Here is an 18,294-nt window from a genome sequence, read left to right as displayed (position 1 = left end):
TGGTAATGTAACATTAGTTTAAGGGCTAAGGTTCAAATAGTTGTAAAGCAATAATTACCATGAATATCTTTGTAGCTCTTACATAAAATGTCCAACAAATCAAAAGTGACACACAGTCATCCCCACCACGTGTGTTGTAGTAATAATAATAACTTTATTTGTCTAGCACTTATCTAAACAAGTGCTTAACTAAATACATGGTAAGGAGGCGGTGGTTGACTGTCTTCACATCAGCCAATAGAAAAATTCAACTGCAATAGCCAGGTTTCAACCAGTAGAGGGCAGTCACTATGCTTGTTTGTATTGAACACTGGTTAATAACTGTATTCATTTGTTCTCAGATGGAAAAAGTGCTTACGATGTGTCGTTACCAAAACTGTTTTACAGGTTTCCATCGTTGAATTGAACTTTATGATGTCAGAGCATGTGCAGTTGTTCATGCGCGGTGTGTATTTCTCCTCAGGACATCTTCCTGGTGTTTGACAAGAACAAAACGAAGCGTCTGGAGTATCAGGAGGTGGCTCCAGCTCTGAAGGCTGCAGGTACGTTCATTCATCCAGGATTCACTCACACTTTAAATGTCTCTCTGCTGTGTTTACAGGTTTCATGTGTTAAAACATGTCTGATAGATTCAGGCTCTACATCTGTTACGTGACCAATAGGGGGAGTCAAACCACCTCTCGTCACCTCCTCCTTGGCCTTTAACAACAAATATAGAGTCGCATATAATACTGAGGTGTTAGAATTAGATAAAGAATCAGCATCCGACCTGATTTACTTTATGTTGACACACATTACAATCATTTTAACATCCTAAACTAACTTTTTAAAGTGTCAGAGAACATTAACTCGGAGATTTAGTTGTCAAATACGCTCAAAGCTCTAATTCATATGAAGTAAAGTTATATTAAAATAAGTTATTAAACAATGCTACAGTTTAGATTAAATCCAACACAGGATCCAGAGAGTGGATAACAATGTGTACAGCGACATGAGAGAGAGAGAGAGAGAGAGAGAGAGAGGCAGTAACATGTAGTAAAGTAAATACATTGGACTCACTTCTAATAAGGAAGTAAAACACCAGTAGGAGGATTATCATAAACCATGACAGTGAACAAACAGTCAGACACTGATGAAGCCTCAACATGTCACATTATAATTTGTGTTTTTTTTTTTCTGCGGATGAAATCTCAGCTTTCAGAGCCTGGATAGCTCAGTCGGTAGAGCATCAGACTTTTAATCTGAGGGTCCAGGGTTCAAGTCCCTGTTCAGGCGATAGACGTTTTGAAATAGGAAGTTCTTACTTCTGCTGTGATCACACAGTCGTATGTTCGAGCTTCTCTTTGAATAAAAGAGGAAATCTTGTGTGTTTGTGCTGCAGGAATCACGGTGGACGACCTGGTGATGCAGCTGGTTGGCCTGAGATACACTGAGCCAGACATGACCGTCAGTTACCCCGGCTTCTTGTACCTGGTGATGAAACTGGAGAGCATGATACGTAAGGGAGGAGAGGCAGGAACACACACGGCTCGTTGTCTCAGGAGAAGCTGCAGAAACAATAACATGTTCAAATCATCCATAATAATCACAACATGTTTGAATTTACAAAACGATGCAAAATGAGGAGAGGAAGTGAAGAGCGGCAGGGGAGGGAGGGGGAGGTGACAGAGGAGGCGTGGGAAACAGATGGGAGGAGAAACGTGCAGAGACGACGCTTGATGCAGAAGGAGAAGATGGAAACAGGAACATTTGTGAAAGGTCTCTGCAGCTGATCTTTATCGTCAGTCAGCAGAAACTAATGCAAAGTGTCCCGACAGTAAACTCACACACAAGAAGAGTTCCACAGAAACGTTCATGTCAACTGTTGTTGTTTCCTCTTTCACAGAGAAATTCCAAGCGTACGACGTGGCAGGAATGGGGACGATAGCAGTCAGCTACAAACGGGTATGAACACAGATACATCTCCACCAGCCAGACTCCTTCTACACCTCTTTTATTAAAACAGAACTGAAAATAAACAACTCCATGTTCTCTCTCTGGTTCCAGTGGCTCCACATGACCATGTACAACTGACCTGCTCCACTCAGACACACTCACCAGGACTCACTCAGCTCTTTGTTGATTTTCTTTTCACTGCTCGATCTCAATGTGTGATTTCTGTTGTATTTGTGTATATGAACGATGTCAAGTGTAGTTCAGGGACAGGAACACGAGGCAGACAAGGACATATTGTGCCTTTAGTTCCCCCTCATGTACGGAGTCATCGTATAGTCACGGAAACGTCTCTCTCCAGTCATGGAAACAACCGGGGTCAAAGGTCAAACACGGACGTGCTGCTGTGATGTCAGTGAAGTGCATGATTCACTGTGTCGGTGACTTTTGAGCAGACGTAGCCTCGGTGATCTCAGGGATGAAACTTTAAGATGTTGACATCATGTCTGAGCCTGAATTTAGAACATTTGACTCCAAATAACAACAAACTTCCAAACTAATTAATGATATTAATTAATCGCTGTTCAACATGAAAACTGACTCTTATCAATGGTCTCATTTTCATACCCAGTAGTTCATCATGTATTTAACTGATCATTTCATAGACTGACTGCTGTCCTGCAGAAAGTCTACACATCTTCCATCGCAGACTAAAAACACATCTCCTCCGATTATACCTTGAATAAAAAAAATGATATAGTGGAAACAGTTTTGTTTATATATGATGTTTTACAAGATCTGTGACGGGTAAATTCCAATGATATAAAGAAAGAACTTTGGTTCGACATTTGGAATAAAGGTTTAAATGATCTTAATAAATACTATTAAATAACGCAGTGTCAAATTGTACATAGACTACATTACTCTAAAGTAAAGTTGAAAAAGAGGCATTACTCTTGGATTCTAGGTGACATTGGTATTCTAGGTTATTTGTGGGAATTGTTAGGTTTTGGTCCTTTTTTTAATTTTACAAGTCTGGTGTGTTTTTCTCATCTGTTTTCCTTTGTGATAATGTTCTAAAAATATTTGAGAAGAAGTCATCTGGAGTCAGAGTCTGTGCAGTGTAGAGATCGGTGGATGGAGCGTTTAACGAATCACGAGTCAGTCTCAGCTGTCAATTATGACGTTTCAGCCTGTTTTTATATCATAAATAAAACCAATTAAAACCAAACATCCATCCACGTGGTCCATGTTTATTTACAGTCTATGTTTCAGCAGCTTTATTACTGTGAAGGCCTTAAAGCTTAAGTGGAAAACAACCAGTGACAGTCCCTAAATGGTTAATTAAAACTCAGTGCCTTGCTCAAGGACACTTCAGAATGCAGATAGGAGGAGCTGAGAGTCGAACCTGATAAGAAAACTGCTTTTAATTTACGTTTCATGCTTTTTAATCCATTACTTCTCTAGCTCTTAGGTACATGTCGATTATTGTGTTTCATACTGTAATTGTGGCATAATATAATATAGTTCATAAGAATATGCATTATAATGATGTTATACTCTACTGTACGTTGGCTGCTACAGTAACATTAAGATTATTCAAAATTTAATAGGCAAAACCATATTAACTCTCTCTATGTAAAATTGGCGGACAAAAAAGAAATGGCGACTGTGTAAAATAACTTTGGCCACATTTTACCTATGGATTAAATCCCAAAGAGCCGATTGGCCTTCAGAATAAAAGAAACAATGATAACAAATCAGAAATAAAGAGATAAAGTCAGGGCTCCTTCTTTAATGTTAAAACTCACTTGATTAAAAGGAACCATCTGTACACGTGAATGTGAAGGTCGCTTGAGTCATGAGACCTGAGAGACTTGAACTCATTTACATCATGTTGCCGGTTCTGTGGTTTAACATTTTAAATCTATACAGATGATTGATGAAGAGGCTGTAGTGTCTCTGTGCAGTTTTTCACCGGGGTCGGTCTCGACAGTGACACCCCCCCCCCCCCCCCCCCCCCCCCCCCCCCCCCCCCCCCCCCCCCCCCCCCCCCCCCGACCACAGTGGATATTTTCAGAAATGATCCTCTGCTCTTTACTAAAGTCTGGTATGTGTAAATATCCGTCTTCCAGCATCGTTCTTTACACTGAGAACAGTCTGAGATACACATACCAGAGGTTGTGTGTGTGTGTGTGTGTGTGTGTGTGTGTGTGTGTGTGTGTGTGTGTGTGTGTGTACATTCTGTGAGGACCAGTTTGAGGTTTAAACCGTTGGAGTGAGGATGTCATGGGAAAGTAAAGACATTCCAGTCAGTTCTCACTTTCTGACACAACTTTAAAGAGCTGGTTCAGGGTTTAAACTTAGTTTCAGGTCAGGATAAGGGGAATGGGGAGTGTGTGTGTTTCTGTCTCAGGCTAAGTTTAGTGACAATCTGGGCAACGTCTTATCTAATTGGATAGAAGATAGAAGCTGTGCCCTCAGTTGGGAAAAGGACGTGCTGATCAGCAGTGTGTGTTTGGTCTTGGTGTTAATCATGTTGTGGGAACCTAAGTCTCGATGTTCTTGTAAAATCTGGACAATGAGAATGTGTTTCTCTGGTGTTTGTGTGTGTCCCTCCTTAAATAGATAGAAAAACAATCTATTCATACGTCTCTTGTTCCTGCTAATGAGCCCAGACCAGGCTGCAATTATGACCCGGGCCTGTGGTGACCAATCACAGAGTGGCCGCACTGTATGGCATCACATGACAGTATCAGGGCCGGAGTGTATATGCTGCTCTGGGCTGTGGTGACACTAATCGACCAAGACAGCCTGAGCATGACCTACTTCTGAAGGTGGCTCCTGCAGACGGGACGGTAACCCTCCAAACCAGGAGTAATGGATGCTGCTGCAGCTCAGGCTCTTTATGATGTCAGTCCCCCGGGTCAGTGGCTCGAAAGCGTTTGGTTCATGACCCCCTGATGTTCACAGGCTGCACACCAATAATCTAACAAAGACTGATTTCACCTGCTCAGGTCACTTCATATCGTTTTGAGGCTGGGACACTGGGCATTATTTAATATTTTACAAGGAAAATGTTTTAAAAAGTGAAATTGACCCAGAAATATAAATTCGGAATCTTCTGGTCCAAAAACATAAACCTGGGACGATCAGAGAGGTCAACTACAGGTTGTACGTCTGTTCTAAAATCATTAACAAATTGAATTCTTACTCTGCTAAATTTTATTTTAAACACACATGTTATTCTACTTCCTTGACTTCAGGCTGAGTTCTGAGCATAAAGAGGAAAATTAAAGTTGTAAAACACAGCCGCACAGTTTACAAATTGGTTAGTTGTGAATTCAAACACAGAAAAAATACACTTGTTAACTAATTAAATAAAGTTAACAAGTAATACAAACACAATTTAATTAATTTGTGTGTAACAATAAAGTATTTTTTCAAGTTGATATTTTCTTTTTGTCAGAGAAGTTTAAGTGAATATATATTTAATATTTAGGATTGATTAAGTTTCATTGTCTCAGCAGCTCAGTCCAAATGGTGCATGAATATTAATGAGGTGTCTGGACCCGAACAACACAAATCACCAGGTTTATAACCGGAAACACGCGAGGACACCTTCAAAATAAAACACCAGAGCTGTGAGGATTCACAGAAAATAAATCTATTTACATAAGAGATCTCAAGTGTAGAGTTAAGTATTTCATTCATAAAAAAAATCCACTGAGATATTTTAGAGAAAGATGTTTGTATTTTATATTTCGAGTAAGTTTTATTTATTCATATTTTATTGATCCTTAAGGCAGTTTACTTTATGACAGCTACATAATTTGTTTATTAATTGTTGATGTATGTTTCTCATTGAAAGTCTGTTTATTATTTACTGTTCTTTCTTTGTTTTAATGTACATGTATATTTTATGTTCGAAATAAATAAACAAATCCAAGTTATGCAATTTCTTTACAAATACTAAATACTAATACAGGTCATTTATTTGTATGAACTATATTTTCTTGTCTCGTCTGATGTTTTATGAAAAAAAGATGAAATGAAAATGTCTCTTCTAATCTAACATTTGATTTTACTTTAATCCTTCACGTGTTTATTTATCTCCTTGGGTGTCAAGGAAGGCGGAGTGAAATAAAATGAATAATTATTGATGGCAATTATAATAATTGTTGTGATTACAATGATTAAATAATACACAATAGTGCAATGTAAAATTATAGATTCCAATTATCATTGATATTGTGACTATAGTTAAAGATAAAGAAATTAAGATTGTAATGGGGGGGGGGGGGGGGGGGGGTTGGAACTTTTTCTTTATGGTTGGATATATTGTGTCTTGAATAGAAATCAGAATGAATGGTTTGATGACAGCAGAGAAACCCTGTGTGTGTGTTGTGTTGTGTTGTTGTGGGGTCAGTGCACTTTAAACCCATGTGTGTTATTTTGAAGGGCCGGGCCGGAACCCTGTGTGCGGGCCGCCGGCAGCTTGTGGTTCCGGCCGGTTCCTCCCGGTTCCTCCCAGCAGCCGCACCGAGCAGCTCTTCTCCTCCCGGCAGCGGCGGCAGCAGCACCGGGGAACCTCGCACTCGCACACCGGCTCGGCATCACTCGGAGACGCGCTCTCACGGCTGGAAGCGGCGACCGAACGCGGACTCCTCGCCCCGGCCGCGAACCCCTCCCCGTACCGCCTCTTTCACTTGGGACGTCACGGTTTTCCCCCCCATTTTTTTTTTTATTTCCTCCCACCAACCTCTGACAGACTGTCCGCCGCGCACTCAGCTTGGCTAGGCTGACATGGTAGATTACCACGCTGCTAATAACCAGTCATCGTTCGGCGGTGTTCAAGTCTACATGGAGCAAGAGAACGATTGGGACCGGGACCTTCTGCTGGACCCGGCCTGGGAGAAGCAGCAGCGGAAGGTAAGGACAGCCGCGGAGGAGTCGGGGCCCAGCTGGGGCCGAGTGTAGCCGGGCTGAGAGGAGGCGGCGGCGGCAGGGCATGAAAGAAAAATGGCTGGGACGGGGAGTGGAGGTCAGAGGACGGGCCTGCAGCTGCACCAGTGCCCCACTTTCTATCACCCACTCCCCCCCTCAGCCGCAGCCTGTCCCCCCCTCTCTGGGTCTTTCTCTCATTCCTCTCTCTCTCCATGAAAACTGCTGGATTGTGTCTGTCTCCCCTTTTTTCGCTGCTGCCCTTTCTCTGTTAAAGGTGATTCTTCTCCCGGTACTTTCCCTCCTCTTCCTCCTCTTCCTCCTCCTGCCTGAGCGGAAACACGGCGCCACATTGTTGTAAAAAAAAAAAAAAAAATTCCAAAATGTGATAGTGCAGATTTGATGTAGTGTTTGTGTGCGGAGGCTTTAGGGCGTCATCACGCTCCCTGTCCCACTTGTGTGTGCCTGCCTGGCCGCGGGCTGAAGGCCGATACGACTCACCGAGGCGAGGCTGGGAAACCGAACCGATACCACGGTGCTCCGGGGCCGATATACCGACAATTTAACCTTGAAGCATTCGTGGTTCATCATCTTTTATTCAGAGGTTCAATTCTCAGGATGGAAAATCACCAGGGAAACACAGTCATTGAAACTCACGGTCCGCTTGTGGAATTCCTGACATAGTTCGCAACTTTTTCGAGCCTCAGAGTATTCGAAGCATGGCAGCTATTTTAAAAGCATTTGAAAAATCCTGTGAGCGTCACCTCTGTACAGACGAGTCCTCCTGTGGCAGAACCCTCCAACTGGTTCTGCTCAGGATCGCTGGAACGTCTGTGTTTCCCAGTGAACCAGACAGTTACCGCCAGTTTCCAGTGGAACCGCTTTAATCAAAGATTTGTCAGAAATGGAGAACGCTGCACAACAGAAGTAAACTAGATGTAAGATAGTGGATTGCACTTGATTACCTGGGAGGGTTTGAACCGTTGGTAGACAGTTTCTGACATGCCTCCTTAGTGGTTTCCTCCTTCCTCCTTTCCCAACCAGTCAAACAGGACACACCCACTGATACCATCATGGTTCGAACATGAAAACCTGAAGCACCTTTTCAGGTTCAGAACCAATTTTAAACAGAAATGTGTGTTCAAACCTCTTCCATGTTTCTGTTTTCTGTTCAGACACCAAACCACTCGGCAACATGTTCATCAAGCTCTGCAGTTTTCTGTGGGTTTGGCCTAATGCTACCTGCTATCATCTCCACTGCTTCTTCCATAATAATTACATCCTCATCAACGTCATCCACCACTTTTCTGCTTGACATGTTTTTGGTAATAGACGCAGCCTGGCTGAGATTGTTGCCAATGGGTGTTGCACCACTTTGCTACCTGTGCACAGTTTCCCCCCCAAGGATGGCAATAAAAGTCATCCACTAAAATTTACTAGACAAAGGTGACCTCGTTTTTTTTTTTTTTACCCAGTTACCCCCTTTAGGCGGCTGCCAAGCTGAATGAGCGTCTCTCAAAATATAGACCCATTTAAAAAGACCTTGTATGCTCCAAATAGGAAATAGAGGAAGTTATGATGTGATATTTACATCACATGTTCCCTCATAACTACAGGGATGTGTCTTAAAACCGTAAACCCCTCTTACATCAGTTTTTAACGTTCTAAATTCTCATAAGGGCGTGGAGACAGTATAACGAAGGGCAATTTAAAGAACCATTACTTGACAGTGTGGAATGATCTAGAGGGTGTGTTTTTATGTGTGTGTGTGTGTGTGCGCTAACCAGGCTACGCACCCTAGCCTTTTCACTAATTCTCCAGATGACTGGCATACTTTCTAGTGGTGTGACAGCATGCCAAGCATTGAATTGTGCATTTTTATAAAGCTACTCAGCATATTCATCACACATTCTTACACCTGCTTAACGTCAAACCTCTGCGGCTCCAGTCCTCCGTTGGCACCTGATGCCAGTTGCTCCACTGTTAGTCGTATTTGTCCATGGATCCCAGAGGTCAAAGTAGGAGAGCATATCCGTACAATCATTAACAGAATGAGGATTGTTGTGCAAACCTGGGCTGAGGTCCACTCCTCCACATTCCCACATCTCCCCTCATCAGTGGCTGCTGATAGGTGTTTAGTTGACTGGGGAGAGAACAAGCCGGGGACGTGTCCCTCTGGAAAGCTTGAGCTGCGCCGGTCGCAGTGAGGCGGGGGGGGGGGGGAACCAAGGGCAAATTCCTGCGGTGTATTCACGCTCACTGTGCCAGTTATTGCGCAAAAGGGGAGCAAACGCCTCTCGCAGAAATATCAAGAGAGAAGTGGATATAATGAGTGTGGGAATGGGTTTGTCCCTGTGCAGTGAGAGAGGGGCGAGTCTGTAAAGTCACAAACGGGAGCAGTTTGTCAGTGGCAGGTTTTTCCATCATGCTGACTTCTGCACATTGAAAATGTTGAGTAATACGAGAGGGGGAAAGATGGCCGTCCTCAGGATTTTTTTTTGCATTGTTGCCTTTTTGTTGTCCACAGTGAGAGAGAGAGAGAGAGAGAGGAGGGGGGGTGATCTGATGAAGGAGGCAGAGAGAGGTCATGTGACAAAGGCCTCCCTTCACATTTGAACTCAGAACACTGTAGGTACATAGTTTACATGTTATCTAATGGAGCCACAAGGACCATGAAACATTTGGACTTGATCTGTTTGTGTAGAAAAGTGATCTGCATGGACAGGCCTCATCCTCATCCATACAAACAAGGCTGAACATGCATATAACATGACCACTCAAGTACACTGGGCATGTGCCATTGTAAACATGAAGCATTTGCTGGTAGCCGAGGCTGATGTATCGGGTCTAAAACTCCGGAGTAGTGTGGATGCCAGGCGTAGCTGTAGCAAAGGGTCTGCATTTTCAAACAGAAATGTAGTTGTGTGGATGTAACCTTCTTCTAATACAAGACGTTTGGCCAGTGTGAGTTTGTGTTTCTCTCACAGAAGCAGAGTTTGTCCTTGTGGTTTGTTTCCATTTGTCCATTTTGAGCAACATTTCTCAACACCCTAGAGCAGCTGGACTGAGCCAAGCAGAGTCCAGTTAACGTCAGTTTGTTACAGAAGAAGCTTCTCCCCCCCGACAAACATGTTATTAACTCTCTGTGCTCAGGGATCCACCACAGGTTCCAACATGTCACAGTGCGCAGCGCCGCAATCAGAGGTTTTATTGTACATCCTGCTTCCTAGCGACAGTTTGGCTGCACATATTTCTCATGTCATGATTCAGAGTGAAAGGGAGCGAGATGGGTGGATGAGCTAACAAGGAGGCAGTAAAGTGCACGAGCCAAAGGGCCTGGAACAGTCTGCAGCATTTGTCAAGGTGACACACCAGCACTTGTTCGGCTGTTCCCCTCTGATGCAGTGGAGCTGGGTTAATTCACAAAACAGATCAAACTCTAGATTAACGGTTGCAGCTAATGCAGAGTGAGTGGCCTAAGTTGAGCAGGCAAATCAGTTCTGGTGTTTGCAGGAAACCAAAAGAAAGACTGAGAAGTTAAACTGTGGATTCACGTCGGCGTTAATAATCTCATTCTCTGGTCTTAGATTGTATCATTAGCGTGTGGCACTAATCGTGCAACATTTCTCACAAGTCAGTTGTGTTACTGTGTCACAATCAGTTGTGGTTACTGACTGGTGTTTGATCTGCCCTCATTTTCCTATGCAGCCAGTGTCTCATTCTGTTTGCACTGCAGTGACTGAAGCTGGACTGTTACACTGACTCACAGCTCAACTCACTGCTGGAAATATGGGAGGGTGAATGAGAGGATTTGACGTAGCTTGGGATAATATTTCTCTTGTGTTGAGTATAGTCACTAAGTTCCATTCATACTTTAAACTTCTGTAAACCATAAACCTTTCCTGCCCCTATCCAGAAATAAAGTAGCAATATCTCGGAAACCAACACGGCCATCTTGTGCGTTTGACGTCATTTGTGTTTGTGCGGTCATGATCATGGAGTGGAACCACGGTATCAAGGTCCCAATCGAGACTCAGTTTCAGCTGTCAATCATGACATTTCACTTTTATATCATCAACTAACTTATTAAAACCAAATTATTAGAAACATCAATGTGATTAAAACTTCCTAAAATCAAAGACACCATCTTTGAGAAACATTCATTCAATGTGTACTTTGAGTTTTTAGTTTGATGCATGTCACATCTGCTAACAGCGAGGAGGCACGATTTATAACCTATACTGCAGCCAGCCACTAGGGGATGATCGATAAGCGCTGGCTTCACTTTCAGTAGCCCTCATGTCCTCCATCTTTATATACACTGCATGCTTTAATCACACCTACATTTGGGTCTGTCACAAATTAAATAACTTTTTTCTGTAGCCTGATGTCAGAGTAAACATGTTTTTCGATGTCTCAAAGTAAGCATCAGGAATTTGTTTGTATTCGGCCTCCTCTTCCTCCGCCAGTGCCCAAGGTGGGCAGCTGGACACAATGTTAGTTTGTTCTTTTGGCGCCCACTTTCACATGCTTTCTGTGTGGCTGGCTGGCAGGCAGGCGGAGCCGGTTCAGATGGCCTGGGTTGGCTCAGGACGAGCTGCGAGGGACATTTTGCCAGGACAAATGGACCAAAGAATACATCCTGCGGTCATTACTACATTGGCTTAGATCTGGCTGCATAACAAGCTGCCATGTCACTTTTTTTCCGATCCCAGCCTACTTCCTGTTCCAAAACATTTAAAAACCAGAAGGGAGCTGAAAACGTTTGAGGAAGGTTGAGTAAATTGGCTGTTTGCTGAACAACAATGGACAATGGTCCATTTGTAGAGAACAACCGACAGAAACAAACGCTTTGATTGATTGTCTGTCTTTTCGTGTGTGATTGGCTGTGTCGCTGGACCAACCTGAACGGGATGTGGTGAACAAGAGGAAATTACTCTTGAATGAGGGCAGTTGTAATTAAAGTTGTAATCACCACACACACTTTTGCATTGTGTTGCGGCCTCTTGATGGACATTAAGTTTATTCAGCTTGGATCCACTCCACAGGATTATCATCTTCTCTCTCTTCTTGATATAAACCTACATTCACACTTAAAGCCCTCGTGCTCATTCATTTTTTAGATCAGATCTTTTGGTTTCATGCTATTTCTTAACTGGGGCCTGTATCAGATTCCATTGTGAACTGGTCACAGTCCTGTACTGACCCGCATGAACAAAAGAATAACGAGACATACTACTTTACGTCGCAGGCCTTTCTGAAATTAACATCATTGAGGCCTCTGAAGTCCGTGTGTACGGTTCCATGTACAAGTTGTTGTCAAACGCAAGTTGGTTGCGGTACGAGCCCTCAAGTTTGGCTTGAACAGGAGTGTCACTCCAAACACACATAAAATGGCGATTACTGCTCTAGAGTGACGTAAAGGTTGCACGGATCCAAGCTGTGTTAGATTTGGACCTAGTCTTCCCCACAAAGTTCATTCACAGGCCACAGGATAGATAATTATTGGGAGATACTGTGGACCACATATGAAAGTGGCCCGAATTGGAAAAGACCAGATTCAATGCGACTTCTTTTGTTCGCGCTATCATGAAAAAATACCTGAGTCGCATGCGAGCAAAAACAGATTTGGTCCACTTGAACCTGCAGTCTGAACAAAGACTGTGTGGTTGCCGGCTCAGACACCTGAAATCAGATCTTTTTGATGATCATGGTTTTCCAAAATTATTTTCAGAGGAAATACAAGAATATAGAACGAAGGGGAAAATCTAACACATTTCTTCCTCTTTTAAAAAAAAAAAAAAGTAGAACATCCAATATAGCTGAACTGAGCCTGTAGATCTGCTGAGACAATTACTTCAGTAAGCAGTTTTTCCTAACTGCATTTTTCTCTGAGTATTTTGGGAACGTGAGATAATGGAAGTCTTGGGTCATTCCCTCACCGCCAGCTGATTCCAGGTCAGCTGTGGGAAAGCCCTCCACCTCAGCTGTGACCGCCATCCAGAATCAGCTTGTGGACCTAAACAACGAACCAGTCAGTCAAGCAGACAGGCAGTGAGAGGACAGAGCCGCGAGGAATGTAACCCCTCTCGGTCGCCCCCTCCCTCGCTGTCTTTCTCTCTGTTCTGCGTTTGATGGCGGTGAGAGAGCATGCAGGGGGAGACATTCCTTTGGTGGCCCATTATAGCCTGCCCGGCTTGTGGGAGGTGACCTTTTACTAAAGGGGGGCGGGGTATCCTGTTTTTTTTGTTTTTTGCTTTGGGGGTTTGCAGGATTGCAGATGTGGCCGATGTGGTGGAGTCAAGAGGGAGAATCCTCCTCTGGGGCAGAGGGTGTTCACTCACCGAGGGGGGGGTGCTTTAATTTCCAGCCTGTTTCAATGTGGCGGATGTTGCGGCGCCAATCGTTGCTCCAAATATTTGTGTGCAGAAAAAGCTTGCTTCCCGTGTGGCGGGCGAGTTCAAAGAGCCGAGCGCAGATACGGAGCTGCAGACGGTGAACACATGGTCCAATCAGTTGTGAGGGATCGTAGCTACCGTGTAGCCCCTGAGCGGTTATTGACATAGGTCGGTTGTAGGCCTGTGTGTCGAGGTGCTGAAGCCTAATGTGTTTCTCTTTCAAAGAGATTTCTTCACGGTCTGTTTCTCTCCCACTCTCTTTGTGTGTGCGTTGCATTTTGGGACAGCGAGGACTCGGGTGCGTTCGAATGTCAGAGCAGCCGCAGATCCCTGGATGCAGTTCCTGTCTGATTATAACTTTTAACTCTCTCACTCACGGTGGCTGTTCACATGCTCACTTCTAGGCTATTGTGTGCAGTAATGAGGATTAGTAAATGGCATTTCCTCCTGATGAATTGAAATTGGCAACAACAAGGACCAAGAATTTCCTTCTGGTTGGCTGCCAATATTCTTGTTGATGGTTTTAGCTTGAAGCTCAGACACCCCCCTCGTTCACATGTCCCCGGGTGTATCCTCAACAAAGGGTTTAAGGGAACATACTGACTTTTCTTTGCACATTTGATCCACTTGCCTTTCTTTGTATCCAGAGACCATATGATAGATCTACATCATGACCTCCACGAAGGAGGTTATGTTTTAATTTGCTGTTGGTTCGCAGGATTGTGTAAAAACGAATGAATGAACTTCCATGACATTTTGTGGAGGGAGGGTGCACGACCCAAGAAAGAACCCATTTCAGGAAAGTGTCCACTCTTCAGTCCATATTGAAAGCAGCGTAAGACAACATGTGTGTGTCTGAGCAGAGAGATTGCGACTGCACTGATTGTGGGACAATACAAATCCTCCAATGCAGACGCAGTGTTTTAGGGAAGTCGGTTGGGGGTTGTTTGTAGGACAGCAGCAGAAGAAAGGCATGTGTGTTTAGGTGTGTGTGTTTAAATGCCTGTGTTTATGTGTCTGAAGGGTGGGGGCTACCCTTACATTATGGGTTTTGGGCATGGGGTGATGCCTGCAGTTTGAAATTGAGGTCTACCCCCCCCCCCCCCCCGCTCTAGTTTTCCAACAGACACTTAGCTGTGGGTTCGTCTGCAGGGGCTTCTGGTAAACACGGTACAGTTAAACAAATGTAGGCTCATCTCATGTCCACACCATGCAGTGTGTGTTTGCATGCAGGAGAGTGTGAATTTGATTGTGAGGCATCGTCTATGTTCTGTTAAACACACAGGGAAATAAATGGAGTACACGAAAAATGCAGTTTAACACAGTGTTGTACCTCACAAACAAACTGTAGTGTGTAGGATTACAGCAATATCACACCCCCACTGTTTGTAGGTGTTACATTCGGCTGCAGTTATGAAGATAAAAGATGAAGAATATTCACTGCTACAACTTGTTCACAGCAGCAGTTTGCAAATCAGCAAAAGAGGACGTTTATATCACTTAGTCACTGCAGTGGTTTAATAAAATAACAGTATAAAATTGTGCCGGTGTTGTGCACCCTCAGCCGTGCACCACTGTTACCTGCTGTGTCTTTGAATATCTCTGCCTGCCCTCTCATCTCTGCCGTCTCCATGGCTGCACGGAGCAGATAGTGTTCATACATGTATCTGTGCGGCAGCAGCTTCTCTACCGCAGCGCTCACTATTTTTGGAAACAGCACTTCAGAGCTCTGCTATCATCCTGCTCCTTACAGAGAGACTGTGTTCAGGTTCAATACATATTGTATCAGAAAAATGGAAGAGAAAGACGTGAAACACTGTTCGTACTGTTGCTATTTCGGTCTGGTTTTGAAGTTCTAAAGGAGGCTAATGCACCGTCCTGTTTCATCCACTGCAGATTATAGATAGATGTGCATTGCCTACAACCATTAGCACACTTTTTTAAACATCTTTCTAGATGCATGTGCGTGGTTGTTCATGTGTGAGTTGATGCATTCTGTTTCGGTGTTGGATTACACAAAAACATCTGGTTGAATTACCACGGAACTTGGTGGAAGGAAGTGGTGTACGTCATGAAAGGACCAATACAATTAAGCTTTCTCTGGAATATTATATTTTGTTGATTGGAACAAACATCATGTCGGCACACAATGCGTGTGCCTGTGCGTGTGTGTGCTCTGAGTTTGTATTGTTCAGTGTCTGAGGTTTGTCCTCAATCTGGTCGCCCTCTTGATGCCAGCGTGACAGTTCAGCAACATCTGCCAGTGGGACAGACCAGCCCACCCACATCAACCACACCACGACTCACACAGAGATTATCTCCCAGCTCAGATCACCAGATTAAACTCCAATACGACATGTATCTCAGATGAACACAAAGGTAAAGGCAGTGAGGTATAAAGGCACATAAAATATGTATGGATATGGCTGCTGCTTGATATTAGTGTGATCAGAGAAATCATTCAGAAAGATAAGTTCACATTTTACAATTAGTGTAAGAAACACTAATAGAAGCTGTAATCTCTCATTGTTCTCGTTTTCTCGAGGATATTCTTCCTACACAGACTCGGGGGTGTGTGTGGTGGACCAGAGGATTATGTTTTTATTGTACCAGGCTTTGTCACGGACCAGTCAGGTATGGGATGTCCGCATGATCCAGTTTAAATCTGAGTTTGTTCGTCTGGTCATGATGAAGTCTGTTTTCAGGCACAGAGAATATTACCAGACTCGTCTCATGTTATCCACACTGAGTTTGAACTCTTGTCAGACGATATAGAGAGTAGAGATGTTGTGATACGATACGAAAGGCCGGGCATCTAAGTACTGTGGAGTTGAAAGCTGTAGTTGAGTTTGTTAAGAAGATTTAACCAGTAACTTTGATTTGATTAGCATCGATCAAAACGATGCAGAGCTTACTCATCATTGCTGTTTTCCTCAGATCACCCCGAGTCAGGTCAGAATCCAAAAGCCGACTGTGTTCTTCCTCTTATAATAATAATGTTATGTAGAAATAGCCTTGATGCATTTCTGCAGTCACGGCCACACCTAGACAGGTTCTGCTCCCTCTGGGGTGGGTGTGAGCGAGAGAGGGAGACAGAATAAGAGAGAGGGAGGGAGAGAGGGAGGAAACACAGCAGTCTGGTAGTAAAGGGTGCACAGGGATGATAAGGCCTCATTCTACATCTGGGACATGTTCACATACATACACACCCACACACACACTTCTAGCAGACATCTGGAGGGGTTTAACACTGCATGCCACACTGGTCTGATTGTCGCACAGCTGTGGTTGCAGAGCAGACCTCAAGGCTCTGAAACAATTAAACCATCCTTTAACTGTTATCGTGATAATCTACTGGTCGTCAGTTGAGAATTGTCACCGCACGCTTTGCCCGACCTCCTCCAGTCACCTCAAATTCACTCAGATAAAAGTTAAATTTGACCTTTTCCAGCAGTTTATTCGAAAGACAACTTCATTTTCTTGTACAATGCTGTTTTTACAGGTATTGTAGACATCTGCAGCTTCATTATAATGATAATTCCAGGTTGGTGTTTTTGTTTCACTGCCTTGTGTTAGCTACTGGCCCTCCCTCTCTTCATTCAGTGTGTAGGTCTCCTGACCACCGCTGCTTCTCTCTCTCTCTCTCGTAGAGTCGGGGAAGTGACAGTCTTTAAAAGTGTGTGAATATTTCACATGACACAGCAACACAACATCACTGTGGTAGAAAGCTAAAGCTGTTTACAATCCCGCAGTAAACCGACAGAAGACGAAGAGGAAGAAGAAGAAGAAGAAGCTTTACACAGTTTGCAGCTAGCTAACAGTCTCTTAAGGCTTTTAATTTAAAGTGATCCCACACGTGTGACGACTTGTGTCTGCCGTGTCCAGACCGGCACAGGATTGGCTGGTTTACTGCCACCTCAAGAGTCGCTGCCACAGTGTGTGCATTATAACAGACCCAACAAATCGAGTACTAAATGAGTTGCCGTCAATTTTTATAATCGATTAAATCGAGTAGTTGCGGCCCGAGCCTGAAAGCAGCTTTATTGATCTTATTTATTCCAGTCCATTTGCTTTGGTCTTGTAGAAATGATTTGAATCTGCTCTGACCTCTGACTGGAAATCACCCGATTAGCCTGCTTGGATCTGTAGGCATCAATCAGCATTTGTTGTGGTCTCAAGACGCACACCCCCTCCATCGCAGTAGCTTTTAAAACGATGTAACACAGGTGAGGATCGGCCATACGGAGCATGATTCAAACTGTGTGTGCGTTTGTTTCCTCTGCGCCTGTCTCTGATTTCCTCAGCGAGCTTCTGCTTTATTATTTAACGGCTTTCAAACTGGGGCACTGGGCAAAGGGGTGAAGAGGAGAGGCCTCCTGGGACACACGCATGCATACAACAATGTATAGTGTACACATGGTTATTTAAACCCACGCACACAAGCTACAACTGCCTACTACTCGTAAGACACTACTCGCCAGTTAGTCAGGCGGCTTGCTTTTTCTTTCCGTCACTTCCTGAATGTTGCAGGATTTTGCTGCCAGGGGGTCGTCTTAAACTCTATAATAGTTATTCTGGAACGTTTTCCTTTACTCAGAGTACGTACATCAGAAGCACAAACATCTCAGAGGGTATGAATGGAGCCCGTGTTGGTTTCTGTGCACAAAACAGCAGCATTAAATATTCACTGATTGTGCCTGGCCTTCAGGTTTCCTCTGCTGCTCTCGTTTATAGCGAGCACTCTCTGCTCCCCAGATAATCCCACACACTCCTCTGACTCTCCACGTTTCTTTCTTCCCTTGCATCTCTCTCGTCTTTGCCACAGTCGTTAAGGCAACAGGCTCAGACAAAAGAGGATAGCTAGAGTGTGTGTGTGTTGCTATTTTAAGGATTCGGCTGGTTTGCTTCTGACCATTGGTTCTGCAAATGCCAATCGGTTTCTCCTGTGTCTGTGTGACGTAGCGGTTCAGCTTCAGGGTTGTGTCTGTATTGTGAGGTTTTGTTTCTGGGTGCTGTTGCA

At 43.9% G+C, this 18,294-nt stretch overlaps 4 protein-coding genes and 1 non-coding gene across 12 annotated transcripts in view; all 5 read left to right on the top strand.

The window, feature by feature from the left end:
* Positions 1 to 2,873, top strand: part of zgc:85932 (uncharacterized protein LOC405875 homolog) — a 15,174-nt gene extending 12,301 nt beyond the window's left edge. The window contains exons 17-20 of the mRNA XM_034605084.1: positions 464 to 542; positions 1,382 to 1,498; positions 1,886 to 1,944; positions 2,047 to 2,873. Of these exons, the coding sequence (XP_034460975.1) occupies positions 464 to 542; positions 1,382 to 1,498; positions 1,886 to 1,944; positions 2,047 to 2,073 (282 nt within the window). The 3' untranslated portion in view covers positions 2,074 to 2,873. The remainder of the gene's footprint in view (positions 1 to 463; positions 543 to 1,381; positions 1,499 to 1,885; positions 1,945 to 2,046) is intronic.
* Positions 1 to 10,061, top strand: part of si:ch211-14c7.2 — a 432,059-nt gene extending 421,998 nt beyond the window's left edge. Inside the window, exon 8 of the mRNA XM_034605057.1 lies at positions 10,030 to 10,061. The gene's annotated coding sequence lies outside the window, so the exon portion shown is untranslated. The remainder of the gene's footprint in view (positions 1 to 10,029) is intronic.
* The window catches only part of LOC117773272 (spectrin beta chain, non-erythrocytic 1-like), a 750,817-nt gene that overhangs the window by 380,536 nt on the left and 351,987 nt on the right, over positions 1 to 18,294 (top strand). The window lies entirely within an intron of this gene.
* On the top strand, positions 1,203 to 1,275 carry trnak-uuu. Its single transcript has one exon. It is a non-coding gene; the product is annotated as a tRNA-Lys (tRNA).
* Positions 6,483 to 18,294, top strand: part of actn4 (actinin, alpha 4) — a 52,382-nt gene continuing 40,570 nt past the window's right edge. For 5 of the 8 annotated variants that reach the window (XR_004615895.1, XM_034605064.1, XM_034605059.1 and 2 more), the window contains exon 1: positions 6,483 to 6,864. Coding sequence is in view for 7 of the 8 variants with exons in the window: in XM_034605064.1 (XP_034460955.1) it covers positions 6,739 to 6,864 (126 nt within the window). In the remaining variant the exon portion in view is untranslated. The remainder of the gene's footprint in view (positions 6,865 to 18,294) is intronic. The other 3 variants (XM_034605062.1, XM_034605060.1, XM_034605061.1) reach the window with 2 other exon arrangements.

This window comes from Hippoglossus hippoglossus, chromosome 13 (assembly GCF_009819705.1).
Source record: "Hippoglossus hippoglossus isolate fHipHip1 chromosome 13, fHipHip1.pri, whole genome shotgun sequence".
Taxonomy (NCBI): Eukaryota; Metazoa; Chordata; class Actinopteri; order Pleuronectiformes; family Pleuronectidae; genus Hippoglossus; species Hippoglossus hippoglossus.
This window is presented reverse-complemented; position numbering and strand designations above follow the sequence as displayed.